Raw genomic sequence first — 26,982 nt, forward strand, 5'->3', positions numbered from 1 at the left:
GTGGAGTGGTCCAATGGCTCTGTCCATATCATCCGCCCTCGCATTTTCATACCCCTATAAGCAGTACATTATATCTCACAATTTTGCGACTTCTAACTTCTATTTTGCACTGAAATAAACATTGACTCTTGTTAAAAAAAAATAAAAAAAAATGAAGAAATCACTGGCAGCTTAATATATATGGAACATGCTGATCACTTTGCCGAAGATCCAACAGCAGAGGGATGGAAGAACTGGCTGTTATACGTTCCAGTGCTTGAAGCTGCAGTTCCGGTAGACCCAACGGTACCATTAAAAATCTCCGTACAACATTTAGTGTTAGTGTTTTGGATAAAAGACATATCGCGTCAAGTGAGAACTGCTTGGTGGCGTCTCTTGCGTAGTAAAATGCCGTACAAAATTTGGCTGTATCGTAGACAGCCTGACATTTATAAGGTTAACATGTGCCATACATGTAGGAAGGTGATTTTAATCTATTAGTGAATTGCCGACACAAATGTACTGTATGTAGTCAAGCTTTCCGAGAACTACAACCCACGAGCACATCAACTTGCTGGCAAAGCTCTGGTAACCACTCCTGTTGTCTGACACAAAGATTTACCATTCTACCACGGCTAGACTCTCAGTAAACTTCTAGAAACTGATGCCAAAGCCTTCTTACTTTTTCTTATCCTCTTCGCTCTCATGTTTCATTTTTTTTTCGAATTTATGTTTTATGTTTCCTTTATATCTTGAAAATATCTCAACTTCCTTAGCTTTGCCGAGCAGATAGCAGAATAAAACTCGCATCCAAAAAAAAAAAGAATAAGATATATACAACATGCATGTCCAGCAATCCAGACCTAAAAGAATATTTTTTCTACAATGCAAGCGCTCCATTGCGGGGTTTCGCAAAATTTGACAGATGTATTGGAGTTTCACGCAAAAGCAACCCCACGGCCGTTACTGAACGTGGAACAGCACCTCTCCCACATGAAGTCAAATGAGTTGTTTATGAAGCTGCTGTTAATGAGCTGAATTGAATTAAATAACAGTAAAAAGAAGCCAACAAGCGAGTCTACTTCACAATTTCACAACTTGAAGCAATTTGGCAGCGAAAATCATTAGAAGTTACGAATGAATATCATCAACATGATATACGATCATAGAAGGTCAATAAATTATCTGACATGGTCTCTCACTGAATACAAAAAAAAAGACATGATCTCTGTACAGTTAATCTATTTGCATCAGTAGGACGAGGAGATCAGCAACAGGAAAGCTTGGAAGAAATGGTCTATCTACAATAAACATATTTTAAGTGATAGAAAACAACTGATGTGTCTGCTTCATACTGAATTAAACACTGGCACTATTAAGAAAAGAAGCCAACTATTGTCCCTGCGAACGTGCTAACTGTCCAATAAGTCCCAATATATAATATTTTTCCTTCCTATTTTTTTTTTGTAGCAGACGATTTTAATAATTAGTTCTAAAATGCTATACGTAGGAAAATAGCAATGCCTATCATGTAAGACATGAATTCACCCTATATCTTTACTCTAATGAAGGCAAAAAAAAATGTTTGTTCTGTTCAACAACACATTTTTTGACTTGTGATAAATACAATGATGATAATCAACAACCAAACAGATATTTTTTCAAATTTTTTTGAAACCGGTTTAGTCTACCTCAGATACCATGTAGCTAGCAAAAAGACGCTGCATGTTGAACAGGTGATCAAAGCGATATCTTTTAACTTCATGGAGCAAATGCAAAACTGATTTTCTATTAACTGTGATACTGATATGTTTTCTAACCAATTTTTTTTGGTATTCATCGAGGTGCTTTTATTTCCTTGACCTATCATTTATATGGGTACTAATATTGACTATACTGACAGCATCAAAGGTCGCTCCTATGACTAGTAGCTGCATTTTACTTGTCAGAATTCTGGTAAATGGTTTATTGTCAGTATTGACAAGGGCTATGGGTCAGCAGTTGCGGAGGTCATTGCGGTTATGTTTTTGTGAACTGAATACAAAAAAAAAAAAAAAAGGTTATGTTTTTGTGTGTATCAGGAGTGTATCTTTTAAGGTTATGTATGGTTCAATGGGCAGTCCTTCGTTTCTTGGTTTCTTTTGCTTAGGAAGGCTTGTATGATATCATCTTCAATTGTTCTTTCTATGTATAGTGAGATTTTCCTTCGCTAAGTACATCTTTTGGCGCGTCTCTAAGGAACGAGCCGGCGAGGTAGTCGATATATTTGTGGGTGTAAAGAAGTTGATGACATGGAAGCAACTTGCCTTTTAGTTTTTTGCGTCGTCTTGTATGTTTGTCGACAAGGTGTGCCGCAACGATTTCACCATTTGCTCATACGTCAGTCTGACTTGCTCTTCATCACGGAAGACGAATTCCCAATGGTAGCGCCAGACGGTCGCTATAGCCATGTTCAATGCAATTACGCTAGAGGGGTTGCGGATTAGGCTTATTTTGCTCCATAGATACTGGAAACTTTCTACAATATTTTGTCAGGTCAGCGATCTCCCTGGGAGATGCTTAACCAGTCATATATTCAAGAAAATAAGGACGTATTACCAGAATCGATCTCTGGGTGGACAGTCGAATAGCAAACGATCAATGTCTTCGGTTGAGTACATGTTGTGTTATGCTTACCAAGGATAACATTATGAAGCCTCTCATTTGTAGAGATCTTTTGCAGGAGGGTTCGCCACCAGCGCTGCGAATCGTATGTGGGATCCAGACTCCAAATTTCTTTCCAGGCTTTTCCGCTAAAGGCTGTGCTACCCAGTCCATTCAAACGGAGTCCCTTTTGCTGTTGATTTTCCAAGTCGTGCCAATACTTCCTGAGATGTTTTAGCCGTTGTCCTTATAGGACTCCAATCGCTTTGTACGTACATTCCAGTTATGGAAATCTAACACCAAATGTTGGATGGAAATTCGATTGGTATGGCCGTAGGGTCTGCAGAAACTACAGTTTCAATAACTGGGACATGTAACAGGTTTTCCATCCGTCTGTCATTTGGATTTCAGACAAGTTGACAAGCAGACTCCAAATAATGTTAAACCGTGGTGATTCTTGAGAATTGGCTGAATTTTCTTAGCTTTCAGCATGGTGGGAATGATTTCTGGTTGTTCGGTGTAGAAGTTTACGAATACTGTCATATGTTGGGTAAAAACGTCGCTGAGACGTTTAAACACGTTCGCTTATATGTATCATCTGTATAGCTTTGTGCTGTAATCTGATATCAATCAAGCCGATGACTCCTATGCTTGGTGGGGTTTACAGTAGTTTCCCTTAACTGTTGTTCTTGAAAGGCTTTAGCCAGTGGTTGCGGCATATGGCGTTTCTGATCTTTTGCATGTATCCGTGTAGATAAGTTTTACATCTTGCAATTGATACTAAGATTATTATCATTGGTATATTGCTGGCAAAAAGCTGCAAGCAATGTGGATTAAAAGAAGGAGGGTACAAACCGAATCAAGCCCAAAATTGATGCAGATAAATTTTTAAACGCCGAAGCTCATCAATAGTTAACCCCTCGGGCAATCTCTTAAATAACCATGAGTAGAATAGCCAATGCGTTTGAACGAATGCAGTCGTCGTTGGCCTGCCCAATATGGTAAATGATTAGTCTTGATACAATACAACTACGAATAATTTACAAATCTTTCTGCGCTTAGTCACAAAACCTTAACGAACACACGAATCGTTTCTGAATGTGGTCATTTTTCTTGCCAGTAAGAAGGTGCATTTGTATGGGATCTATGAAAGTTGTGGAAATGTTGACCGGTTCGCCTATAGAGACTGTGTTTTGTATGAAATTGGAGAGAAAGGAAGGTGCCCGCAATGCCAATTACCTGCTATCGTGAAGAACCTACAGCCATACCATACACTAGACATACTCTCGGTTTGCTTACAGAAGCTGCGGTCCAGCACATACGATTCTTACATGAAGGTAGCTTCATGTTCCTTTGAAGATGATGAGGTACCCAATTGTTATATCTTTAAAAATTGTTTAGATGATCTTAAATGGTTTTTTCACCTAGAGTTTGCCCTTTCTTGAAGCATATAGAAAGCGACGTCGAACTACACCTGCTGGACAATATGTGTTGGGCAGTTACTCTTACGAAGAAATTGAATACGCTGAAGTTGCTACGCAGGCTCAGAAAATTGAAGCTGGAATCAACAATGAAGTGCAAGCCTCACAAGAGGATCAAGAGGTTGTTTCAAAGCCAGAGCAGCCGGCTTCTACCGTCAGAAATGAATCTCTACTTGACCGTAAAAACCAGCTTGGAAAGGTTGTAAAATTGGATCATACTGGTTTGGTTGTTAAGGACGAGGTGAGACATGAACATTTAAACGAAGTTAATATATCTAGGCTCAATTGCATGTATGTTAGGAGGAGGTGAATGCAGCTTTGCTGAAGATCGGCGGGACCGACATAATAATTGAAGTGTACAAAGATACGGAATGGATAGACGATGAAGTCACGCATGTAATTACTAGTATGGATGATCAGCATCTTTGCAAACGAACGCAAAAATACCTAAACGCTATAGTCAAGGGAAAATGGGTTCTTGGCCATCAGTGTGAGTTTCTAGTAAACCTTGTCTCTAATTAGCATACTAGTGACACATAGTCTTATCTCCATAGGGCTTGTGAAGAGTATGATTGCTGGACAATGGCTTGATGAACGTGAATACGAGGTTTCAGGTGACCTAACAACAGGAAACAGCTTGGCTCCACGTAAAGGACGACAAATGAAAGCATCGAATGTAAGCATCTCCCCCTCTTGAAACTGAAAATTCCTCGTTCTAATATAGGCCAAAGCTTGAGTTATTTCATGGCCTACGAATATATTTTCATGGAGAGTTTCAATCTTTTCCTTCACGAAACGACTTGATGATATTAGTACGATCTGCGGGTGCACGCATACTACAGCGACGGCCGAAAGACGTTGAAGGTGGACAACTAGGAAACGGAAAGCTTGATATCGATCGTCCTTTGGTTGTTATGCAAGAAATACCGACGAAGTGGAAGAAATCGCAAAGCTGGTTGATGCAGTATCAGGTTGTCTCAACGAGCTGGATACTCAATGCTATCAGCCGACTTTCCCTCGAGCAGCCTATACCATAGTTGACCAATACAAGCAGTGATGGATATGTATACTTGTGATATTACTTTGGTAGCGGATACAAAAGCCGATACTACTTTGATGAATGTTCTCTAAATGACTAAGACTAAAAAAATACTCGAAGGGTGCACTATTCCGTAATTGGCGTTGCGAGATTGTATATAACAGCGCCCTCATCTGTAATATTCATTGTTAATATCTCGTGTTGTCTGATTACCTCCCTTTTGATTGACCAACTCACCATAGTTCTTTCCTTCCTCTCTGTCGGAGGCGGGAGGGAATAGACGTCTCTTTTCATCATAATAATGATCCCGCTTGTCACCTTCCCGAGCAGCGTTGTAGGTCAAATAGACTGCAACTCGAGACTTATCGGTGAGATTGTCACCAGATCTGTGAGCCAAGTAGGCACCAAAGATCAAGACTGAGCCCTGTTTTCACAATCAGCAATAGATTAAACTTCCAAACCAGTTATGTGTTTCTACTTACAGGTTTACAATAGACTGGTATCCAGTTTTCCTTATTGCACCATTCTCTTGAAATAGAACCATCGTGTTTCTCTTGTGGTAAGATGCGTCTCTCGAAATCATTCTTATGGGATCCAGGAACGACCTCAAGACATCCGTTCTCAGCAGTAGTAGGATCAATGGTGAACATGACGGTCATATGTGATGACTGACCGAACTGAACGAATGCAGGAGCATCTTGATGTGGAGGGAAGCCTATAGATTCTTGTTAAGTACATCTTAAACAGATATATTTTCACCAAAAATGGGTATTTCTTACCTCCTCCGCCAGGAAGCTTGTAATTGACCTTCTCTTTGAATAGTATATATTCCTCTCCGTGAAGCACCTTCAACACATCCATCAAACGCTGGCTGCGTACGTATTCCCGCAAGCCTTCGTGGAAAGGTGTGAAGTTTTCAGTACGGCAGAGTTGCTTGTCTCCACTCTTAGTGTTCTTCTCATAGTATTGCATCCACTTTCCCTTGGCTTCTCCCCAGTTTTGAAGGTCATTGCAATACTGAACGAGCGAGGCATGCTCTTCAGCAGTATAGAAATCTTCAATGACAATGAAGCCCTGATCGTTGTAAGCCTTGATCTGGTCAGGGTTCAAAGTGTAGGGTTGGGTACGAGCTGGGACTGTCATTTTTGGTAAGGAACATCAAATCCGTCATTGAAATCCTATATTTTATACCACCAGGCACCTCCGAAACCGCGGCTATGGTGACTACTGACAAAAACCTTAAAATGCAGCATTGAAACGTTAGTACCAGTCAGGAGGGTACATGTGACCAGATTCGGCTGTTATCATTCGTAGCCATTAGATCACCATCCGAACACAAAATTGAAGGGTCCCCGGCGTTCATTGAATCTGACTACCATTATTTTCGTCCAAACAGGGCCATAACAACTCATTGCAGTCTGACAAAATCGCGCATTTTGTCATTGGATGTCTGAAACCCATATTTGTTCATCATCCGGCCGACGTGTTTCGAGCTCGAGCGTACATTGGCCAGCGTCCGAACCATCGGCCCGCTAGTATGAAACTCCGCTGGCAATTTATTCATGAGACATCACCTCCGGTGAGCGGACGAAGCCTTACCAATAAAGTTCAGCTTCCACCATAACAAGCGGATCCAAATAAATACTTGTATTTCACACTCTGTTCCCTTGGAGAGTTTGTCAGAACAATCTATATCAGGAACATGTCTACTCAACAAGATCGTGAAGCATGCCAACAAGTTGTTGACAAGGTTTTTCAAGTACTCATCGATGGCAGCAAGCAAGGCTACATAGGAGAAAACATTTCACAACTTGCCCATAGCTTGCAAGCAGCAGCTCAAGCTCAAGAAGCCCGTAAGCATGTTGCCAACCGGTTGATATTTTCAAATCTGTATGCTCATAACGTTTGTATGAAATAGATGCTGATAGCGAAACCGTCCTTGCCGCTCTTCTACATGACATTGGTCAGTTTGCAACCGGTGCTGAACACAAGCAAATGCTGTGTGATGCAGAAACATTGGCAAATCCCGATGGCTCTTCTGAAGCAGGCAAGTCAGGTCAAAAACTTAGCGTCGGAGTGAGTGGCCATGAACGTATTGGCGCCGAATACTTGCGACGATTAGGATTTTCCGAAAAAATTGCATCACTTGTAGAAGCCCATGTAGCGGTGAAGCGGTATTTAACTGGCAAGGATTCAAAGTATTATGATGGCCTGAGCAATGCTAGCAAGCTTTCTCTGAAATATCAGGTATGTGCTCATATTTACCAAGTGAGGTTAAAGTATTCAAATACGCGGAAATAGTAACGGACGTCATTTGTGGTATGTCTATAGGGTGGGCCTTTCAACCAGCAACAAATAGAGGAGTTTGAGAAGGATCCTTTATATGAACTGAAGATTAAAGTTCGCCGTTGGGATGATAACGCTAAGATCGTTGGTTGGGATGTTCCTGGTCTCGAAGCCTATCGGCCGATGGCAATCGACCATTTAGTGGAACAGCGACAACGCACAACTACCGCCTCATAAAGGCACAAAATAATAATTAGATGCAAAAGCCTGTAGGGCCCATTTTATATGTATTGAAAGATGTGATCATTGTAGTACTGTTGTAAATGCCAAATGTTATGTTTCCAAGTTCGTACCCATTTTGCCCTTTTTAATTTGCGCTATAACTGGGATTAGAATCGTTGGGATGAAGTTGTTTGGATATATAGAGCGACAAGGGATAACCAGCAAACATGAAAACAATGATTGCTAAAATAATAAATATGGTCATAAGATTGCAAACACCTCTCTTGTTCACAGGTCTTCGCTTCTCCTGTAAGGACGTATCGAAATCCGGATCTATTATTTCATGTTTGACATCGATGATGACCTGATCCGCTCCTTCAGTAGCTGGTAAATAATGATGTGTATTGGAATGGCTGATTTTTGCCGGAGTCGATAGCCCTGAAATTACAGATGTATAGGGCGTTGACTTATTACTATAGAGCATAGTTTTGGGCTTTCCAATTAATGTTTTGCTTGAAGATTGACTGAGGCTCGATTGACTGGAACGAGTTGTGATGACCATATCGTCTTGTATGCCGTTGGAGAGAACATTCACCTTCCGTGCGGCATCAACCTCTTGTATCGATAGTCCTTCCTGCACTGCTGAAGATCTTCCGTCTACCGTAGTTGCTACTCCTTCGTGGAAATCTATATTTTCTCCTTGTGGGTAGGTAAGCATACTGTCAGATTCAAAGCTTGTAACTGATTTTGTTTCTAAGTGCATAGTGTCGTTGTTGCTATCAAATATTTCATCTTCAGTGCTTGACTCAATATCATTGCTTTCTTCTGCAACATTATGACTATCTTGACTTAGTTCGCCGTGAGAATGCCTAGTTGGATTCTCTGACTGAACACTCGACAGATTCTCATGTTGGCTATACGCTGGAGCCTGAGAAAGTCTTTGATTTTGTTCATGATCTACTGCAGTCATGTCATGTTCAGGTAGGCTGTCATAAGCAATTTCCGGTGCGACCTGCATATCAGCTCTTGATGGTGTTTCGTCGAGTGGCTCATACTTTTGCTGTTCCATTGTTTGTAGCAATGAGAAAAGAATACAAAAATGAGTTAGTCAGTGCGCTTTAATAGCTGGCGTATATGCTACATGTAATTTGCCATCTTGACCTTATTCATAAAATATGGTTGCGTGCCAACACATTCCTTGTGGTAAAATTGGCTGTCACAAACATTCTTTCAAACCTTCAAAAGCTGTAAATCGATAAGCCCAAGCTTCTAAAGCGTGACATCAAAGATTTCAATGATCAAGCTAACATAAACGTTTGAGTGTTTTAATGTCGTAGATACTGTAATGATCAATACTATTTGATGACAGTGTAGATGTAACATGTGCTAAGTATCTGTAAGTATGGGCAACTGCAAACCAATTGATAAACTGACGATAAGACTCCAAAGTATCATAGCAATAAAAATGAGGATAAACACCAGCTTAAAAGTTGATTTCGCTTAGCTGCACTTACACTTGGTTATAAAAGTCAAACATACGTCTGCCTATACTGCCTTCAGGTATGATCTGTCATTGCACCGAGTAAGGAAGAGCATATTGTATAACATTGTATCTGTTGTGGCATATTGTTATGAAGGAATCATGACATAGACACCCCACAAAATTGCAATCCCCATTTTCGTACTTTCTTCCACACATTTGATCTTCGTTGATGCCATTTGCGGACTTTACAGGATGGCTCTGGCCAAAAAAATGCAGCATAGCTTCTTACCTTATAATTATCGCTCTTATTCGGCATCTGGCAGTATCCAAACGGGTTCATATTACAAGGTCTCTAATTCAAACTTAAGATTTGGTTTCGTTTCAGCCGTAACACAGCAAAACTGAGTGCCGCAGTAACATTGCTGCGCCACTGGACTGATATAATTGCTCCAGTGGCGCGCGGTGAATTTTCAAGCAAACTTTCTACAGCCATGGTAGCTGCTCAAAAGGCATTCGCCACTCAAGTTCAAGCGTTTAAGCTTGCCATAGATGAAGATACCCTCGAATACATTAATGGCATTTTAGAAGATCTGACTGATCTCGACTCGGTTCGCGAAGCAACTGAGCAATTCCTGCAAGATGCGGTAGATGATCAATCTGTGATCGATCGTTTTTATGCGACAATGAAGTTGGATTCCGCAACCCCTTCAACGCAAGCGGAAGTACCGACTTTAAGAAAACCACTGCGGATAGACGAAACAAGCAAAGATATGGAGTCTTTGTCTCTTGATTCGTCTAGTAAGGTCGATAATAAGGTATACTCCACACCAGAGCCAAATGAAGTTACGATGCGTCATTGAACAGTGTATTGTAATAGACAACAGCGAAATCGAAACTCTTGGGAAGAAGATCAAAGAAAAACAAGGAAATTACTCCTAATTCATCAGATCAAGACCAACCCGCTGTTGAAATTCAAGCATATTCGCAGCAAAGTCGATTTCATCGCGAAACTTTCGACGCCAGCAATACTGAAATTGATATCAAGGGTGTAAATGTTGTAGTTAATGGTAAGGAATTACTAGTTGATGCGCATTTGAAGCTGAAAGCTGGTATTCGATATGGTATGGTTGGGCAAAACGGTGTTGGAAAATCAGGTAGGAATGTCAAAGCTGTTAAATACATGCACACTGGCTATTGACTAATCGTGGCCTTAGTACTCATGTCTGTGATGGGCAACGATACCTTGGTCGGATTACCGCAAAATGTCAGAATATTGCATATTGCTCAGCTCGAAGATATTCATGCTGGCAGAAATGTCGTTGACGAGGTTTTGCATGCGGATAAAAACAGAGTACGACTGATCCATGAGGCAAAGGCATTGCAGAATGTTATGTCGTCGTCTTCTGGAGCTTCCACCACTGCAGCCAATCCAGAATTGAACAAGGTCGTCCATCAGCTTCTGGTTGACCGAGCGAACGATCGACTAGATCATGCTCAGAAATTAGCGACCAAGCGATCCGGTGCCCGTGGTTGGGATGCACGCTTAGATCTCAACAAGGTGGAGCAAGAATGCAGGGACCTAGAAGCTGCTGACCCTAATACGTTTGTTACACCGCAAATGGTGAATGACATGATGACCGAAGTTTTTGAAACATTCGGTGTGATGGATCTCGATGCCGATGAAGTCAAAGCCAAAAGAATTCTTCATGGTCTTGGATTTACCGAAGAAGAAATCTCGAAACCAATCGATAACTATTCCGGAGGCTGGAAAATGAGAATCGCATTGGCCAAAGCTTTATTCATGAAGCCAGATATTCTTCTTTTGGATGAGCCTACGAATCACTTGGATCTACCGGCCATTCTGTGGTTACAAGATTACATACAAAATCATACAGAAGGTCAAACAATTGTGGTGGTATCCCACGACCGCAATTTCTTAGATGAAGTAACTGAGGAGACCATCATCTTCAGAAATAAGCAACTTTCTTATCACGTTGGAAATTACGCAGACTGGGAGAAGAACACGGAGGAGCAGAGACGCCGCAAGCAAAGATTAAAGGATGTGAGTATAATCAATATTGCTTGGTTTATTTTATTACCGTCATTGACGATTTCAACAGATTACGGAAAAACGACGAAAGCAAATGATGGCAAGCATTCAGAAGAATGCTCAGCAGGCCAAATCGACTGGAGATGACAAGCGTCATGGTCTAATAGCCTCTCGCAAAAAGGTAATGAATTGCAACCAGAATTTAGGAAGAACTCCCGTGTGAGTGCTTACCAACGAATGGTCCTTTACAGAAACTGGAGAAATTGGGAATGGAGAAAACTGAGGACGGCAAGAGGTTCAAGCAAAGTTACTATGCTGGATACCATCTCAGTGCTCGTGTCGAAATCGTAGTCGAGGAAGGCGTAAAGACGGCTGATATTAAGATTCCTGACCCTGAGCCGTTACGATACCATGGACCAATTCTTCAACTTGATGATGTTTCGTTTTCATATGGGCCAAAGAAAGTCATCAATGAGGTCTCTCTGGATGTGACTCAAGGAGCACGTATAGCTCTTTTGGGGCCCAACGGATGCGGCAAGTCGACGCTGATGAACTTACTCGCTGCAGAAGCCGCGCCGGCAAAGGGAGAGCTGAAAAAATACCATCGTCTACGCGTTGGCTATTTCTCGCAAAACACAGTGGATCAGCTCAACCTTAATCTGACGCCCCTTCAACAAATGATGGAGTTGTATCCAGGAATTAAAGAACAAGAATGCCGAGCGCACTATGGTGGAGTTGGAGTGAGCGGCGACATTGTCAGGCGGCCGATTCGATCGCTCAGTGGTGGCCAACGCAACAGAGTAGCGCTTGCTATGGTGACTTTCATGGAGCCTCACGTTCTATTGCTCGATGAAATTACAAATCACTTGGATATGGGCACAGTTGAATCTCTGGTCGAGTCATTGAGCGGATACAGTGGTGCTCTTGTTTTGGTGAGCCACGACGTATGGTTTTTGCGTCAGCTCATTGAAGGCGATCCTGATGACAGCGACGAAGAAGAGACCGAAGATGATGGTCCCAAAGGTGACTTTTATGTCCTTCAAAAGGGCAAGCTCAAGCGATGGGAAAAGGGATTGGATGCATACGTGGAAAAGGTGCAACGGTCTGTAGTTGCGCAGTAGATATTATAACCAAAGTTTACCGAGTTGTATATAGACCTTGAATTTTTTTTTTTAATTTTTTTTTTCCTTTCCAATACAATCGAAGGCGCTAAAGCTATTCCAGTGCTTTGATGACAGCGTTAATTTTATCTGTATCGGCAACGTCTACATTGTACTCCTGTTCGTTCGAGCTATCCGATGACATGGAAGCTTGGATGTTTCGATACAACATCCCTCCTTTCACCGTCTTTAACGCGGATAAATGAATCTCTTTGGGTTCAACATGTTGCATGACCTTACGGACAGTATGTTGATTGATGCCTTCAAAAATGGTTAATGAGAAAAGTTCGTGTGATTGGAAGCATATCAATGATTTGTGTACTTACCACATCCGGGCATGATTATGATTCTATCATTTGCGTGTTTTTGCAGGTCAGCTAACACATCAATTCCGTCTACGGCAGTTTTCTGTTGGCCACTGTATAGAGGATGTGTAAAGTAAAATCATGGGAACAATCAGCGAGCTCGAAGGAACGATTAATCACCTTGTTAATACTCGATCAACTCCTAAGTGGATCAAGTCATGTAGTGCCACCACAGGATCCGCGACCATGTCAAACGCTCTATGGAATGTGACTACATTTGTTGCGTTACTTAATTTTTCTGTATGGCCTATAGATGAGATTTGACTTACCTTCCATGGGCCGTGCTGCTTCAATGAGACTGGATATATTCATTGGTCCTGATTAATGCCGAAATCAACAAATTCTGGAGTGATCTACCATTTACTTTACCATCTATTTCGGTCCATGTCCACCTTCCCGTCAGCCGTTAAAATCCCAATAACAACTCCATGAGCGCCGGCTTGTTTAATGAAATTGATATCTTGAATCATGCTTTCAAATTCCAGTTCAGTGTACAGAAAGTCGCCTCCTCTGTTGGATTGTAGTGTTATCCTGGCCGCGATGAAACAAGCATCACATACAACAATAAAACTTACCGTGGGCGAACAATGACCTGTAAAAAACATTAATACTCAATTTACTACAGAGACAAATGCATAAGGGTACATAATTACCATGACAGGAATCTTGATCGCTTTTAGTGTCGTTAAGATGCTACCTTTTGGTCATTGTATTAGACATTGAAGTCAGATTGCTCGATACGAAGAGGCTTACCTGCTGACGGAGTAACTCCACCCAATGCCTTAACGCTACTACAAAGTTCTATCCGGTCTGCTCCACTCTTTTCTTAAAGCAAAGTCAATTTATTAGCGAGCGGCGCTATGTTGTCTAGGCGTGTTTAGCAAAGCTCACCAGCCGCATATGCAGCATCAGCTGAATCGACGCAGATCTGCAAAAAGTATCACGATGTTCTTATCTGTGCGCTTCCTTCGTCTGTGTTTGCCACATTGCTCGTACCTCAATTAGTGGTCGCTGCATTCGTATGCGTGGAAGGTGAAGGGAGTGAACCTACAGCCGTCAAATTTAACTCGCATATGTTCTCGACTTTTCAGCTCCGAATTTCCAATCCAGCCCAGCTGCTGCATCGAAAACTTCGGGGCAAAGCAGAATGAACATAATATTGGATACAGGTGTTTGAGATATGCAAAAATAGATGACTACCATGGAAATGTGTAAAGTCTGAAAGGGTGTAAACTACTCAATGAAATGTGCCTGGCACGGTATATTTCCCCCGTTCTGCCAGCACATGTCATTTAGACTAGCTTACTTTGAACCCATACGTTTGAAGCAATGAATTCACACCTTAATGAGTCTTCGTCTGTAATATCAGAATATGCTGGTACCTCTCAGGACACCGAAACGTCTTCTCTGGGCAGTCAGACTGTCAGTCATGTGACTTATCCAACACAAAATTCCGACCAGATGGCTGGCCATAGCATCACTTGCCAAGTGCAACTGCCTAGACAAGGAACGTTTGTACTTTCTCTCTCTATCTTTCAGCCAAATGGATTCCAAACTTGCCACTCGGACTGAAATCCTGGCGGACAACTCAATGTCTGTTGTCTTTGAACGCAACCGCCTCAAGGATATGGGGTATGTACATGCTTAACATTTCGCCCCACAGCTCTCATTGCTAATTAGATTTTTGCAGTCTAAATTACGAATCTCACGAAGCAACAATACAGAAGAATATGACGAAAATCAAGGAAAACGTGCATACTCTAGAGTCACAGCTTAACAGAGTGGAACAAACTGGTGCTTCGTAAGTTGAAAATCTAAATAAATAGGGCGAGACTGGTATATACTGTCATCATTGCTTAGCGTTGCACCCACATAATATAGCAATGTCAAGGACGACGAAAACAAGCTCATTGAGCTTCAGATAAAAGTAGATAAGCTGGAAGCTCTGCTCGCAGACAAAGGTGATGAGGACGCTCGACAGGTGCTGTTGGGAAATGTCTCGCGAGCGAATTCCAGTAAAATTGTGCGCTTCTCAGACGATACCGAGGTCAATCCCCGCGAACTAGAGAATGGACAGATTTTGCAACTGCAGTCTCGAATGATGGACGGTATGTATCTAATACGGTATGCGAATTGATTTTCATTTTCTAATATATGCCATGTTACTAGATCAAGATCGAAATCTAGACATGCTGAGCGAGGCCGTCGGCCGTCAAAGAGAACTAGGTTTGCTTATTGGAGATGAACTAGAATCTCATGTTCAGCTCATAGAGGAAACGGATGAAATGGTTGATCGTACAGATACCCGCCTGCGAAATGCTCAGAAGAGACTGAATTATGTTGGTCGAAGAGTCAAAGACAACAGTAAGTGTCATGCCCCCGTTATTTCATGTCTGTGTCTGTTATCTTTTCAACTAATATCTATTTCACGATGTAGAATCGATATGCATTGTCATTGCTCTTATAATCATTCTCTTCTCTTTAATTGCCATTTTCCGATAGTGATGTCATGTAGCCTGCCTCCTTGTACAATATTTCCAACATTCACTATTAATTCCTCTTCTCATTTGTGCTATAATACAAGTATATATGGAGCTCTACCATTCGTAATATGTAAAGGCTTATACTTTTATCAAGAGGATTAATGAGCGAACACAATAATTATTACTGTTGATCAGAGAGGTTTGCTCTAAAGATAGCGTTCAGAATGGGGGGGGGGGGGATAATGATACATGCTGGGAAATGAGTGACGATAAATCAAAAACGAGTTTTTAAGCTGTAGAAGCGGAGACCACTGCATCTAAGATTGATTCTTGGCTGCTGGTATAGACCTCTGGTAGAACAACCTCTATTCTTGTCCAATCCCTCTTGAGCCCATGAACACAGGCCGTGGTCACAATGTCTTCTTCATCCATATCATCTGACTCAGTGCTGTTGTAAGTGTCGTTGAAGCACGATCGACATATAGGGTCGGTAAAGCATGCAGAGTCCTGGGAAGATGTCCGCTTAAACTCAAATTCGTTATCACTATTTTCCTCTTTGGTTTCCTCTCCTTCATCGTCGCTCGAAACTTGGGATACTTCTTGTTCCGCCACCTGAGTTTCCTTCTTTTCATCTGGGAACGTGGCGTGAACCATACTTTCTGGTTCACTCATGGGGGATATCACGCCTTCTTCAAGTCCTAGAGCACTAAGCTCAGTTTTAACCATCGATGTCTCAGGAATGAGAGATTGGGTACGTTTGCGGCGGTATATAAATACGACGGTCCCCAGAGTTATCAAAGAGACAGAAACTGTGGTTACGATTGCAGTTATCACAGCAATAGTTGGCAGAGCGGAGAGAGCAACCATTGAATCAAAGCCGTGTATTGGTAAAAGGAAGAAGATCTTGCGCTTGAGACTTTGTGAGAACACCGTTATATAACTCACAAGAATGATACTGTAAATTTTAACATGGAGCAAACAAATAACAACAGATCCTTTAATATGATGGATCAAGGGCTGGATACGAGAAGTTTGTTATCGGGCACGGTAAGCATGACCGTAATTTGGCAGGTTACAAGTGTGAGTTTCGATATCATGCCTTTTATGTGACTGGAATGTTGAAGATTTTGACAGTGGATTATGGTCTCTGTCCAAATTCAAAAAATCAGTAAAGTATTATTATTTCAAGCTACGAGCTGGAATACCCTGTTTGTACTATGCCTAACTTTTAAATATTGTTCCCAAAGCAATTTTTGCGATTGTAAATAAAGCAGCACAAACTTACAAAGCGGTATTTTCAATTCTTCGCATCTTGGAGCAAAGTCAGTTTGGTGTAGACAGACGGGAAATCTTTTGTCTTGTATATCGAGTTTACCATGGAATCCTTGCCAATAGCTATTATATTCACTTACGGGTAAGTTGTACACGATTTATTTAATACCTGTGGATATCAAGACCAATCTCCACTCTACAAAATGTATTCGCTGGTCATGAAATTACAAAAAAAGTAGATTATATAAATGTAAAAGAAAGTGGGATATACGATTGCCCATGGCGAGTTATGACAAAGAGCGGCCAAAACTAAAGGTAGAAGAACATTGAATAATAACCAACCAAACAAAACACAAAAGAAAAAATATATATATATCAATTTTGGCGAGCATTTATAATGCTCTTAAAGGGGGCCTTCTTTTGCGACGGGTTTAGCCGGTGTGTTATCGACTTCTTCATTAGTTTGGGAAGGGTCTGGTCCGTTCAATTCGGGTTGACGTTCTACTCGTTCTTCGCTGGGTTGGACATAATCATTAACATCTTGCTGTGCTCTGTCTACTTCTTCACCAGTGTTGTTCTCTTTAGCCTCTTTTTCGTCCCGAACAAGGCGTGAGTTTCCTTCAGCATTTCCTAAGGTGGTGATCTGAGCAAATCTTCTGAACTTGATAGATTTTGGGTGTTTGACTTCATAAAATTCACCATCGCACATGATGCAAATAACGGAAGGATCCTTATAGTCCGTCTTGTCCTTCTTGCGTCTCCACCATTTGCTCTTATAAGTAAGATCTGGTTCTCTAAAATCGATTTGGAAAGGAGAGGCGAATTGGCCAACACGTGAAACATGGTCCTGGAAATTGGCGAGTTTTTTAAGGTAAGAATACATGCTGTTGAGGACCAAGACCTCCATCTTTCCGTCATTCGCACGCTGAGGAGACCAAAGGGAGGGGTCAGTAGGACCCGTACGGTTGTCGACTACCTCCAAACCAGACACAGCATTTCCCCACAGATCAACTTCTCTTCCCCTATAGCAAAACAGAGTAGCTGTTAAAAAAGAGAGGAAAAAAAATAGGCATACGTAGTCCAAGAATAACTACTTACCAAATATGAGGGATATTCTGGATAACAAAGTCGATGGGGTGCTTCGTCATGACTGGCACATTTTCATCTTCCTGTTCAGGTTCGTCTTCTACAGCAGCTTTGTGAACTCCCTTTTTATTAGGGTTACGGCATCGCAAGACCTTCTTGCCACCTTGAGTCATGCCTTCTATCATCTTAGTGACAGGTGGGAATCCTCGGCGCATCCATTTTGCGCTCTCATATGCGTAGACGAGAACATTGAACTCTCGTGTTCCTGTTCGTTGATTTTCGAAGCCACTGCCTACGTAGCCTTGAACGCCAATGCTCATGTAGTTACACATTTTTCTGGTGACGATCTTGGAATTATCGTCGCGATGCTTCTTGCCTGCCTTGCGGGCGTAACCAGTATCGTGCGTAGAAATCTCCAGTTCCCAGATATCAAGTCTGGCCGCCTCACCTTGAAGACGTTGAAGAGATAGATCCACCAAGTGGTTCAAATAGGTTCCAAGAATATCTTTGTTGGGAATAGTTCGGCCCCATCCTAAAACTTGTGAAAAATCGTTTCCAGTGCCGAAGGGTATACCTGAAGGGTGAGGTTAGAACACATTGCCAGCCATCAAAACTTGACAAGGATCAGCTGCTTACATGAAAAATAAACAATATCGAGATTGACTTTATGGGAGACAAGTTCTTCAAAGACACTCATGACGGTTCCGTCACCTCCAGCACTCCAAACATGAATTTGTCTTCTTCGAGCAGTTGTACCGATTTTCGAGTTCTCAGGAACAGGCATTAGTTCGTCTCGTTCGGCCATGCCTTCAACGAGCTTGAGCATTTCAAATCCAAGTTCACGATCTTTGTCATCCAAGATGTTGTAAATTTGAACTTGAACTTCGGGAGCTTGCTTCAAGCGGAAACTCTGAATGGCCATTCGGGTAAGTTCTTGGCCCTTCTGATCACCACTGAGAGGGTTGACGAAGATAAACAGGTAGACGCTGGGACGACCTTCGTGTTCGCTGTCTTCCAGCATGACGGATGTATATATTTTGTTGCTGTATCCTGGTCGGCTATCAGCACGCCATGACTTTCCAACGTAGCCGTGGTCTAATTTCTCTTGCGACTCGTCATAGCTGTCACCCCGTGGCACCTGCTGTAAATGGGGAATGGGCGCAGGGTTCTCATTGGCATTGTTGTCGGCCTCAAAAAAGGCTTCAGGGCCTTGCTCGTGGATTTCGCCATAGGAGCTCTCTCTGTTCAGCGTCTTCGACTTTTTCTGGTTGTACTGCTGCTTATTCTTCTCGTTCATCTCATCCAGCTTGACGTCTCCGTTTGGCATTGTAACATGATCTTTGGTATGAATATCATTTCCATTCTCTCTAGGAGAGCTGACGGTTTCTGTCATTTAAAGTTCAGTAGGGAAGAGGGAATAATGTTCTTTCAAAGCAAAGAGAAGAAGAGAAAAAGTCTCGGATCAAGAAATAATGATATCAGTGTGCTTGTCGGAGTTTATCAATGACAATTGCTATTTTTTATGGATGTGACATAATGCTGACAGAAGTGGGACGCTTTAGGCAAATTTTTCGCTTTCATTTGCTCAAAGATGGCAGCAAAAAAAAATGAAATAACACTAATGAAGACAAAACATAGAGCACATAGGCTGAGTCTGCTGTAAGGAATCACACTGTTGATTGTATTGTAGGATTATAAGTTACAAGACGTTTAGAAGGTCCGTCAATCGGCCATGTTCCGTCTTTCTTTATTTGTTCAAAGAAGGATCAGTGAGGGGTTTGATGTACTTGGAATGGTATGGAGGAGGCCCGAAGCAGCCAGGAGCATCGACAAGAGTTTTCAAGTATTCTGAATGTAAGAGGTTAGTCGGACTGAGCGCCAAGACTGGAGACAGACATGCCTAAATTTTTTTACCTGGATAGATATCGCCGTCATATTTACCAATGGGAGCTTTATGAATAAAGTCTGGAACGCCCCATGCATCAGTGAGGCCAATAACGTCTTTGCGTAATTCCATACAAATCTGTTTAAGGTAAACCAAACATTCGTTGAGCGAGCGGATCGAGTTTTTAGCTTGGAAATCCTGGTTACAACTAAGGGGCTTACCTTATAGTATTGGGACTGGATAGCACGAGCTTGAGACGCTGTCAAATAACCTTCCATGGTGGCAAAATCCATATACTTGAAGAGCACATGAAGACCCCAAAGGGAGGCTAACTTTTTCAAAGTAGGGATATCTGCATGCTCAAATTTGTTGCTAGCGCCTTTTTGCTGCTTTTCAAGATCATCAATAGCAGTAATAAATGTTTTAAGAAGATGAGTGAAGCATTGGACTTCGGCAATGCGAACGATGTGCAACATATTTTGATTGAAAGCTTCTTGGAAGCTGTCTTGAGATCCAGCAATGGTGGTGGCGACGACTTCCAACTGTCAACATGCGTTAATGATACTACACCATAGGGATGACTTTTCTATCGTTCTTTTGTTACCTGTTTAACAATGATCCATGTGAGAACATCAGCTGCCACGGAAGGATGGAGCCAGTCCCGTTCATCGTCCACTTTGCAAGTATCTTGAGCTAACCATTCTGAGTAGTTGTTGAGGAAGTCGATACTTCCACGTGCGGTGCGACCTTCAACTACTTCCTTGAAACCGTACAGCATGTACTTTCCAGTCTGTTGCAGCAGAACGACATTGTCACCAGCGCCAGTTGTCACCACACCCCAATCTTGGATAATTCCACCGATTGAATTGTAAGCTGAATAGGCATGTCCACCGCAAGCCCTACGGCAGCTCTCAAGTACGTCGCTACCGAACCAGGTGCAAGCTGCCTTGATGCTTGCTGATACAGCATGCATATCACCAACGTTTTCAAGATATGTCTTGGGGTCCATCTTTCCGTTGGAAGTCAGGTTTTGGAATTGATCTTGGAACACTCTGCCAAATTTGCACGTGGTTGGTTAGTCAAATTTCGATCAACTTTCCTGATTCGGAATATACATGAAATTAATCGGTAAACATACTGTTCGGTCAAGCGCAGGACGTATTGGAAAGCAATGCCTGGCATCAAATTGACACAATGGCTCTGATAGTCCATAATCTGCTGATTTTTGGCTCCTTGTCGTCTCACCACACCGTATCGGGAAGCAATCAATAGAGCTTGACCCATCATGATACGACAGCCCGTGGTAATACTGAGGCGTTCTGGAATCAACGTACCATACATGACAGCAGGATTGGGAGCAGGATTAAAAGTACCGTCGCGAGTGACGGATACCCATTTGCCTAGGATGTTGGTACGTGGGACTCTGACACCTCTGAATTGAATCCAGCCATTATCCAGACCTGCGCGACCGTACTTTGCGCCAATGTCACCAGTGACGACGCCAGGAACTAAGTCACCATTCACACGGTCATGAAGGGGAACAATAAACCAGTTAATGCCATGATTTTTGCCATGTATATAAGTTTGGCAGAGCGCAACTGTGTGAGTGGCAGTATGGGCGGCCATACCAATCCACCATTTTGTGGACGTAACAGTCGGAGACTCAATGACGAATTCGTCTCTCTCCACATCGAAAGTTGCCCGAGTTTCCAAACCTCTCAGAAACGAACTATGTCCAAGCTCAGTCTATTACGTTCATTAACCGCATGTTAGCCCCAATTTTCACCAACCCCATGCCATCACACCATTTCAAACTTACCATAGCAAAGCAGCCGAGTACCTGGCATTTCTCAATTTTGGGGAGCCATTCAGCCTTCTGTTCGTCGGTGCCAAACATGTTCAATGCACCCTTAAACAAAAATTCGTGCACATAGAAACGCATGGAGAAACTCTCAGAGTATTGTCTTTCAAGGGAAGAAGGATATTAGCGTTATTCGTTTGACGACTCTATGCCATAGCAGGTTGATACTAACATCATGGCCGTTCTTAATGCGTCGAGCATCTTGGGGTCTTTGATATCCTGAGTGAGCTGGATGGTTCTGTAAATCTGGCCCATAGTACTACCCGCAGCATAAGTTAGCAAAGAGCTACTAGATCAATCATGGTTGGTACAATGCTACATACAATTCTCGATGTTCATCTCTAGTCAGTTCATGGAAGTTTCGTGGAGCCTGAACGATCATTTCAGGGTCATCTTTAATCATGGCATAGGCTTTTTGCTGACGGAAATCGTTAGCCAAAGGTAGATGTCAACGCGTCTTACAGTATGCACCATACTCACCAGGGTATCGTATGCCTCAGCACCACCAGCCCAGAAGTTCTTCATTGCATCGATGTCGAAGCTAGTGTTGGCTCTTTCACGTGCAATATCCTCTTTTCCAGTGGCAGGACCGCTGTAAAGGACCTGGTTCTTGATAGCTTCTAATCTGCTGGCTGCTGATGACATTATTGATTAGAGAGTGGATAGTGTCTTTTGAGAAGCAAGCGTAAAGGGGTAAGAAGAATAAAATATAAGTTCCAGATATTAAAGTTGAAGTTGGGCATGAGAAAATCAACTGGTGATCAAATAAGTAAGTCACACAGCGAAGAGCTTCCCCAATATGACCCGTGCAGCTTCTATGGCAACACTTTGGGTGTAAAAAGTTTATCAATGAACATTGGCTTGAATCTATCTAAACAGCCAAACAGGTTTATATCTTCATACCAACCAAACACATGTTGTTCCCTGACTAACTGTCGTCTAGCATATTATGACAGTCAGCTTTTTTCATACACTTTTGGTAGCAGCCCTACAATAACTCTCTAGGCTCTATTGAAGCTTTTGCAGCTCAAAGATCTCGCTACTGAGAACACGGTATAACAGTTTGGCCTTCCATTTTCCCCGTATCTTTTCCCAAAAGATCCGTTCGTCTACATGTCTCTCCTTCGCGGCCAGTAGAACTTGCGTATTTGGAGTGGCAAGCAGATCCAAGGCTTCTAATAAGACATCGTGCTTTTCTTGATTATATAAAACATCGCTGAGTAGGATGGTATCGATCTTTTCAGGGAGGGAGCTTCGTACGGCAGCGCATTCGTTCCAGTCTAGTTCCTGGATTTCAATTGGCGCACTGGACGAATTTAGACGGGCATTGGATCGTAATAGCTCGAGAGCATCATCGAGGTCAGTCAGAATGGTTTTTCGCGGCTTGAACAATAGAGCAGCGCAAATTCCCGCCAATCCCGTACCACTGCCTGGTCTTAACGTGAGATACAGGTCGTACAATTCCATGAGTTACCATCCCCACTTACCCAGTTCAATGACCACGGAAGAATGGTTGATGCGAATTGTTGGGTTGTTGGAAGGACTAGCAGCTGACGCTAGAAAGCAACACATTGCCACGCCACTATCCCTATCGGTGGTCACCCCAAAAAGTAGTGTGTCAGGGCAGGCATGTCAGATAAACTCGCAAATATTTAGAGACTGTACCATAAATGCCGTGCGATGCTCTCCTCTTTGTCCTCTAATATTCGCAGTTGCTGGTTAGCACACAATTGTAGTCGTCGTTCGCACTGATGCTGGTTATCTGAATCTGGCGCCGTTTTGGTGTTCTTTACAACACGGAAGCTTGTCGTCCACACTGGTATAATGAGTGAATTGGATCCGATCATGGCCATGAGACTATCAACGTTGTCTGAGGACGATGGCCGTGGAGTGGAGACAGCGTGTGCCATAAGTTGAGCGGTGCCAGTTCCACAAGGTGGCAACTGAGTCAGTGTCGCTTCAAAGCTGCAGAATCCTCCATTGTACGGGTTGTAATTTATAGTGTTCGCACCGTCTTTCAGTCGAAGGCCATTGAATTCTTGCCCATTGCCATCGTACACTTTGCATTCCAGTGTGATCTCGTCGTAACACTTTTCGTCGGTCAGATCGTTGGTAATGGTCAGTACAACTTTGAATGACTTATTCAGTGCAACACAACTAGGTGGTGACTTTAAAAGTTGTATATATTGCAAGCCGTAAGACATTGTCTTTAGCTTTACACGACCTTGGGGTAAACAAGGGTAAAGAAGGTGTAGAGGAGATGCAGTCCTGGGATATTGCCCAAAAAAAAAAAAGTCTGTTGTTGCGTTCCATCAAAATATCCCCAAAATTTCTACTACTATACTTTACGTGGTCTACTTCTGCCTACAACCCTACCACCTGATGGACTGGAAGATCTTGTCGCACTGCTTGAGCGTTCTTGTGAGGATCGCTGTCCATTACCAATTTCATTTGCTCGATCTCTTGCGTCTACTCGATTCAATAGCGAAGTCATGCTTGGACCACCTTGAGACGAGCCCGTATATGCCGTTGGGAGTGGTGCACCAGACGAAGCTTTCGGCATACGTTCCTTTCCTCGCCGGTTGCGCGAAGCTGCTCCTCGAGCAACGTTTTGAAGTACTGGAAGGGAGAATTGCTCAGACTTCGTTCTTTATAGAGAAGCAAGTCATATCAAGTAACTTACCTTGTCTCCTGAACTTCTCATGACGAGCTTGAACATTCTTGAAGTGGAATAGCAAGTCTTGGAACTTGATAGAAGGTTCATCTTGTTTACCAGGTACTGATTTACTACCTTGTCGTTTGGCTGGTTCAGGAATACTGGAAATCAGGGCGTTGGTCAGGTTTGAATATTATGGACAGCAAAAAGTATAGGCGAACAAAGTATACCTCTTTGGCATAACATTCAAGAAGCCCAAGGAAGACACACTACTGAGTCTATTTCGAAGCGTTGAGAATGCACTGGACTGTGGTAAGAGCATTAGAATACCGTAAAGGCATTTAAACAGGTATGGGTATCTATCAGGCTCCAACAGCTGTAATCGCAAGTCTATCGAAAGAGTGTGTGAGACGAACGAGTGATGCCATCAGAAAAAAAGCCGGCTTGGTGAACTTACATGTAAATACAGGAGATTCTAACAGCTGCACTAGTTTGTCGACTTGTATCAGCATATTTACAGATATTTCAAGTTCCGCACTGTTGTATGAGATAGCATAGACAGGCAATTAGCTGGGAAACAGAAATCGGTCAAGGTGAAAAAGTACACTTACAATACTTGGAGCATATTGGCTGCGTGCTCATATGCTTGTGCTAGTAGACATAGTGAAAATGTTGCAACAGCACTATGACACCATGATCGATATAGAACCGTAAATAGCTGTTGACCATCCTATAGAATGCGGAAGCATTAGTATCCTACACTACCATGGCCTGAAAGGTAGTAAGGCAACAACGTACCCGTGTTTCAAGGTTCTTGAGACGCTTTCGCAAATCGGCCAGTTCAGATGAGGTAATTAAGATAATGTTCAAGTTTTGCACCATGATACTAGCAAACTCCAAATCCTCGTCCTTCTCGAGAATATCCGCCAAAGTTCCATAAATCCTCTCAGCATCCAAGCTCACACATAACTGTCGAATAATTAGACTTCCTCGTGTTTCCAGTAGTCGTCGATCGGTACTGAAAAGGGATAGTAGGTTGACCATAAAACCTCGAAAGTATTCATGATCCGAGTGGAAGGATATCTGGGCTAGCAGTTGCAAATCTCTTCTAACCACCTATGATGCATGCCAAGATAGTGAGAAATAGACCTCGGCATCATGTAAAGAATGGGAGATTGCTTACCTCTTCGGATGAATCAGAAAGAGTTTTGAGTAGTGCTGGGAAGGTGCCGTCGTCCGATGCAAGAATCTGCAGCATGTCAAAAAGAATGTGTCAATGGAATGGATAGCCAGGACTGATTTGCTTCTGTGTGCATCCTTACCTTGCTAGGCGCCTTTTTATGCAGCATCAATAACCACTCCAGACTGGCAACTCTGGTTTCCTCGTTTTCATTCAAAAACTGTAGTCGAAGTTCGCTGACTGTTTTCTGGTAGTCAAAGGGATCCACTTGTGAATTCGAACTGGGATCATCAACTCTTGCTTTCGAGAATGGGTTTTGCAAGACAAGCTTTTGTAAATTGCGGTTGGTTTCGATGGCCATGTTTTTGATAGATAAGCCTTCATGAGCCAATAAGGGCAGCACTGAGGTGATGATTTGAGGCGTAAACTCCATGACAATGTCCGGAGCAATACCGATAAACTCGTTGATCCATAGCAGTGCAATGTTTTGGATGTCTTCCTCTTGATGAATTGATCAGTCAGGCAGAAATAAAAACAGAGAAATGTGAAGTAGATGGATGCTTATAACAAACCTTGGTCAGATAAATGGGGTATCAATATTTGGATAATATTGGCGTACTTTACGATAACGCCTTGTCCAGGAACGTAGGTTCCCTTTCCTACGCCTTCGCTTTCAGAAATAGGAGCTTCAAAGTTATCTGACGCTGAGGTTTGAAGGGTGTCGTTGTCGGCGATTTGTCGGTCACTAGTGGTAGGCACAAGAGCCGAAGTGTCTGATTCTCTGTCGTCATTAAGCTTTCTTTCCTCGCCAGGTGTGATTTGGTCAGTGTTTTGTGGTTCAGTGATTTGATTGGCCATGTCGGCTTTCTCTTGCGATGCAGCATGGGCAGCGGCCTTAATCTCACGCATGAAGTCAGCAAGCAAGACGTTGGTTGAAACCTTCACATCCTGACTAGGATCATTCAGAAAGTTCAAAAAGCCATCCAGGAACTCTGGCAAAAAGGAGACGAGCTCAAGGTCGGGAATGGAGTCTAAAACCGAAATCCACGACACTAAAAACTGACGAGCTGCCGAATTTTGCGCATAGATGCGTTCACTGAGTAAAGGAATGAATAAGGGCAATGAGAAGGCGGTGTTTCGTGGTAGTGAGTCAGGCACTTCAATGGCTTCATCTGTTTCAGGTGGATTCAAAGGAGATTGATCTGGTGCAACTGATTTGGTCGACAACTCGGACACAATGTCTTTGACTAGTCTGTCCAGCAGCTCTGCACCGCTTTTGACAGAACTTTCGGTATCTGCGGCAAGCTGTCATCGTCAAAGGTTAATCATACGACACAATTAGAAATAACGTGTAACCTCTTCTTTCTTTACCTTGCACATGCCATCAAACACACTGTTGAAATAACGCAGGATATCACCCTTTGCAACCTTTGCAATATTGTACATGCTCTCACATGCGTAATATCGGACTCGGGGATCCTGGTTGGTGAAGCAGGACAGGACGGGAGCGACAATGATATCTAGATATGCAACGACGGCCTAATATGCAGATTGGTTTGAGATTCACGGACATTGCAAGTTTCAAAATGGGTCTAAGGCACACTTACGGGTCCTAGAGCTATAGCCGTAGCGGCCAATCCGATAAGACCTCCGTTCCTGGCATTCGGGTTGTTGGAGTACACGAAGTCTTGCACCAGAGTGTCTATGATTTGGGTTATTCGTTCTGAAGACTTTGCATTTTCGCGAGCGAGCTTTTCAATCTCCAGCGCAGCAGCTTTTCGTTTATCGTATAGTCGGTCGGTCAAGCCTCTTATGACCGGCAGCGGGAAGATACTGCTGTCCATTGGGAGA

The 26,982-nt window shown here is 42.6% G+C and overlaps 12 protein-coding genes across 12 annotated transcripts; 4 read left to right on the plus strand and 8 right to left on the minus strand.

The window, feature by feature from the left end:
* Positions 1-3,528: 3,528 nt before the first annotated feature.
* On the plus strand, positions 3,529-5,620 carry K450DRAFT_252437 (uncharacterized protein). Its single transcript, XM_051590883.1, has 8 exons — positions 3,529-3,623; positions 3,685-3,741; positions 3,806-3,989; positions 4,051-4,344; positions 4,404-4,593; positions 4,658-4,779; positions 4,835-5,317; positions 5,385-5,620. The coding sequence occupies exons 1-7, from the start codon at positions 3,565-3,567 to the stop codon at positions 5,138-5,140; spliced, it is 1,212 nt and encodes a 403-aa protein (XP_051442286.1). The 5' UTR covers positions 3,529-3,564; the 3' UTR covers positions 5,141-5,317; positions 5,385-5,620.
* K450DRAFT_252443 (uncharacterized protein) lies at positions 5,205-6,601 on the minus strand. The gene is made up of 4 exons (XM_051590884.1): positions 5,922-6,601; positions 5,625-5,857; positions 5,380-5,566; positions 5,205-5,315 (listed from the first exon to the last, which is right to left on the minus strand). The coding sequence occupies exons 1-4, from the start codon at positions 6,283-6,285 to the stop codon at positions 5,269-5,271; spliced, it is 831 nt and encodes a 276-aa protein (XP_051442287.1). The 5' UTR covers positions 6,286-6,601; the 3' UTR covers positions 5,205-5,268.
* Positions 6,602-6,663: 62 nt separating this feature from the next.
* On the plus strand, positions 6,664-7,916 carry K450DRAFT_252449 (uncharacterized protein). Its single transcript, XM_051590885.1, has 3 exons — positions 6,664-6,995; positions 7,061-7,389; positions 7,474-7,916. The coding sequence occupies exons 1-3, from the start codon at positions 6,845-6,847 to the stop codon at positions 7,663-7,665; spliced, it is 672 nt and encodes a 223-aa protein (XP_051442288.1). The 5' UTR covers positions 6,664-6,844; the 3' UTR covers positions 7,666-7,916.
* On the minus strand, positions 7,796-8,719 carry K450DRAFT_201260 (uncharacterized protein; the record flags this gene model as incomplete). Its single annotated transcript, XM_051584657.1, has 1 exon — positions 7,796-8,719. The coding sequence occupies one exon, from the start codon at positions 8,717-8,719 to the stop codon at positions 7,796-7,798; it is 924 nt and encodes a 307-aa protein (XP_051442289.1).
* Positions 8,720-9,624: 905 nt separating this feature from the next.
* On the plus strand, positions 9,625-12,304 carry K450DRAFT_201261 (uncharacterized protein; the record flags this gene model as incomplete). Its single annotated transcript, XM_051584658.1, has 5 exons — positions 9,625-9,948; positions 10,011-10,287; positions 10,348-11,195; positions 11,254-11,364; positions 11,435-12,304. The coding sequence occupies 5 exons, from the start codon at positions 9,625-9,627 to the stop codon at positions 12,302-12,304; spliced, it is 2,430 nt and encodes an 809-aa protein (XP_051442290.1).
* A 47-nt stretch (positions 12,305-12,351) lies between these two features.
* K450DRAFT_252461 (uncharacterized protein) lies at positions 12,352-13,862 on the minus strand. Its single transcript, XM_051590886.1, has 10 exons — positions 13,705-13,862; positions 13,600-13,636; positions 13,462-13,533; positions 13,362-13,405; positions 13,284-13,300; positions 13,078-13,218; positions 12,978-13,006; positions 12,829-12,919; positions 12,670-12,761; positions 12,352-12,604 (listed from the first exon to the last, which is right to left on the minus strand). The coding sequence occupies exons 1-10, from the start codon at positions 13,723-13,725 to the stop codon at positions 12,399-12,401; spliced, it is 750 nt and encodes a 249-aa protein (XP_051442291.1). The 5' UTR covers positions 13,726-13,862; the 3' UTR covers positions 12,352-12,398.
* A 309-nt stretch (positions 13,863-14,171) lies between these two features.
* K450DRAFT_252471 (uncharacterized protein) lies at positions 14,172-15,349 on the plus strand. Its single transcript, XM_051590887.1, has 5 exons — positions 14,172-14,340; positions 14,399-14,509; positions 14,590-14,816; positions 14,878-15,072; positions 15,146-15,349. The coding sequence occupies exons 1-5, from the start codon at positions 14,252-14,254 to the stop codon at positions 15,208-15,210; spliced, it is 687 nt and encodes a 228-aa protein (XP_051442292.1). The 5' UTR covers positions 14,172-14,251; the 3' UTR covers positions 15,211-15,349.
* Positions 15,350-15,479: 130 nt separating this feature from the next.
* On the minus strand, positions 15,480-16,058 carry K450DRAFT_282681 (uncharacterized protein; the record flags this gene model as incomplete). Its single annotated transcript, XM_051593445.1, has 1 exon — positions 15,480-16,058. One exon carries the CDS (start codon positions 16,056-16,058, stop codon positions 15,480-15,482), a length of 579 nt encoding a protein of 192 aa, XP_051442293.1.
* A 469-nt stretch (positions 16,059-16,527) lies between these two features.
* Positions 16,528-18,976, minus strand: K450DRAFT_252474 (uncharacterized protein). The gene is made up of 3 exons (XM_051590888.1): positions 18,186-18,976; positions 17,562-18,123; positions 16,528-17,485 (listed from the first exon to the last, which is right to left on the minus strand). The coding sequence occupies exons 1-3, from the start codon at positions 18,940-18,942 to the stop codon at positions 16,867-16,869; spliced, it is 1,938 nt and encodes a 645-aa protein (XP_051442294.1). The 5' UTR covers positions 18,943-18,976; the 3' UTR covers positions 16,528-16,866.
* A 252-nt stretch (positions 18,977-19,228) lies between these two features.
* On the minus strand, positions 19,229-22,270 carry K450DRAFT_252477 (uncharacterized protein). Its single transcript, XM_051590889.1, has 10 exons — positions 22,203-22,270; positions 21,776-22,121; positions 21,619-21,713; positions 21,468-21,554; positions 21,254-21,398; positions 20,573-21,180; positions 20,039-20,486; positions 19,656-19,976; positions 19,464-19,572; positions 19,229-19,397 (listed from the first exon to the last, which is right to left on the minus strand). Exons 2-10 carry the CDS (start codon positions 21,938-21,940, stop codon positions 19,297-19,299), a joined length of 2,079 nt encoding a protein of 692 aa, XP_051442295.1. The 5' UTR covers positions 21,941-22,121; positions 22,203-22,270; the 3' UTR covers positions 19,229-19,296.
* Positions 22,100-23,642, minus strand: K450DRAFT_252481 (uncharacterized protein). Its single transcript, XM_051590890.1, has 4 exons — positions 22,961-23,642; positions 22,783-22,883; positions 22,199-22,725; positions 22,100-22,121 (listed from the first exon to the last, which is right to left on the minus strand). Exons 1-3 carry the CDS (start codon positions 23,497-23,499, stop codon positions 22,304-22,306), a joined length of 1,062 nt encoding a protein of 353 aa, XP_051442296.1. The 5' UTR covers positions 23,500-23,642; the 3' UTR covers positions 22,100-22,121; positions 22,199-22,303.
* Positions 23,643-23,931: 289 nt separating this feature from the next.
* Positions 23,932-26,975, minus strand: K450DRAFT_177988 (uncharacterized protein; the record flags this gene model as incomplete). Its single annotated transcript, XM_051584278.1, has 10 exons — positions 23,932-24,112; positions 24,182-24,341; positions 24,409-24,488; positions 24,563-24,681; positions 24,750-25,067; positions 25,135-25,200; positions 25,274-25,632; positions 25,704-26,436; positions 26,503-26,670; positions 26,739-26,975. 10 exons carry the CDS (start codon positions 26,973-26,975, stop codon positions 23,932-23,934), a joined length of 2,421 nt encoding a protein of 806 aa, XP_051442297.1.
* Between the last annotated feature and the right edge of the window lie 7 nt (positions 26,976-26,982).

The sequence above is a fragment of the Umbelopsis ramanniana genome, assembly GCF_025399195.1.
Source record: "Umbelopsis ramanniana AG unplaced genomic scaffold K450scaffold_51, whole genome shotgun sequence".
NCBI classification, from domain to species: domain Eukaryota; kingdom Fungi; phylum Mucoromycota; class Umbelopsidomycetes; order Umbelopsidales; family Umbelopsidaceae; genus Umbelopsis; species Umbelopsis ramanniana.

Excerpts from the sequence above, each read along its gene's own strand:
- K450DRAFT_252437 (XM_051590883.1), top strand. The coding sequence starts at position 3,565 with ATGAGTAGAATAGCCAATGCGTTTGAACGAATGCAGTCGTCGTTGGCC. Across the intron at positions 4,594-4,657 it reads ATGGGTTCTTGGCCATCAGT|GGCTTGTGAAGAGTATGATT; the intron begins GTGAGTTTCTAG and ends TTATCTCCATAG. Across the intron at positions 4,780-4,834 it reads GACAAATGAAAGCATCGAAT|CTTGAGTTATTTCATGGCCT; the intron begins GTAAGCATCTCC and ends TATAGGCCAAAG.
- K450DRAFT_252443 (XM_051590884.1), bottom strand. The coding sequence starts at position 6,285 with ATGACAGTCCCAGCTCGTACCCAACCCTACACTTTGAACCCTGACCAG. Across the intron at positions 5,858-5,921 it reads CAAGCTTCCTGGCGGAGGAG|GCTTCCCTCCACATCAAGAT; the intron begins GTAAGAAATACC and ends AAGAATCTATAG. Across the intron at positions 5,567-5,624 it reads TACCAGTCTATTGTAAACCT|GGCTCAGTCTTGATCTTTGG; the intron begins GTAAGTAGAAAC and ends TTGTGAAAACAG.
- K450DRAFT_252449 (XM_051590885.1), top strand. The coding sequence starts at position 6,845 with ATGTCTACTCAACAAGATCGTGAAGCATGCCAACAAGTTGTTGACAAG. Across the intron at positions 6,996-7,060 it reads AGCTCAAGCTCAAGAAGCCC|ATGCTGATAGCGAAACCGTC; the intron begins GTAAGCATGTTG and ends TGTATGAAATAG. Across the intron at positions 7,390-7,473 it reads AGCTTTCTCTGAAATATCAG|GGTGGGCCTTTCAACCAGCA; the intron begins GTATGTGCTCAT and ends GTATGTCTATAG.
- K450DRAFT_252461 (XM_051590886.1), bottom strand. The coding sequence starts at position 13,725 with ATGCAGCGACCACTAATTGAG. Across the intron at positions 13,637-13,704 it reads TGCAGCGACCACTAATTGAG|ATCTGCGTCGATTCAGCTGA; the intron begins GTACGAGCAATG and ends TACTTTTTGCAG. Across the intron at positions 12,605-12,669 it reads CATAATCATGCCCGGATGTG|GCATCAATCAACATACTGTC; the intron begins GTAAGTACACAA and ends CCATTTTTGAAG.
- K450DRAFT_252471 (XM_051590887.1), top strand. The coding sequence starts at position 14,252 with ATGGATTCCAAACTTGCCACTCGGACTGAAATCCTGGCGGACAACTCA. Across the intron at positions 14,341-14,398 it reads AACCGCCTCAAGGATATGGG|TCTAAATTACGAATCTCACG; the intron begins GTATGTACATGC and ends AGATTTTTGCAG. Across the intron at positions 14,817-14,877 it reads GCAGTCTCGAATGATGGACG|ATCAAGATCGAAATCTAGAC; the intron begins GTATGTATCTAA and ends CCATGTTACTAG.
- K450DRAFT_252474 (XM_051590888.1), bottom strand. The coding sequence starts at position 18,942 with ATGACAGAAACCGTCAGCTCTCCTAGAGAGAATGGAAATGATATTCAT. Across the intron at positions 18,124-18,185 it reads CGATATTGTTTATTTTTCAT|GTATACCCTTCGGCACTGGA; the intron begins GTAAGCAGCTGA and ends CTCACCCTTCAG. Across the intron at positions 17,486-17,561 it reads CAGAATATCCCTCATATTTG|GGGAAGAGAAGTTGATCTGT; the intron begins GTAAGTAGTTAT and ends GTTTTGCTATAG.
- K450DRAFT_252477 (XM_051590889.1), bottom strand. The coding sequence starts at position 21,940 with ATGTCATCAGCAGCCAGCAGATTAGAAGCTATCAAGAACCAGGTCCTT. Across the intron at positions 21,181-21,253 it reads TACTCGGCTGCTTTGCTATG|ACTGAGCTTGGACATAGTTC; the intron begins GTAAGTTTGAAA and ends TGAACGTAATAG. Across the intron at positions 20,487-20,572 it reads GTCCTGCGCTTGACCGAACA|AGTGTTCCAAGATCAATTCC; the intron begins GTATGTTTACCG and ends CAAATTTGGCAG.
- K450DRAFT_252481 (XM_051590890.1), bottom strand. The coding sequence starts at position 23,499 with ATGTCTTACGGCTTGCAATATATACAACTTTTAAAGTCACCACCTAGT. Across the intron at positions 22,884-22,960 it reads AGCATCGCACGGCATTTATG|GGATAGTGGCGTGGCAATGT; the intron begins GTACAGTCTCTA and ends GACCACCGATAG. Across the intron at positions 22,726-22,782 it reads TTCCGTGGTCATTGAACTGG|GCAGTGGTACGGGATTGGCG; the intron begins GTAAGTGGGGAT and ends CGTTAAGACCAG.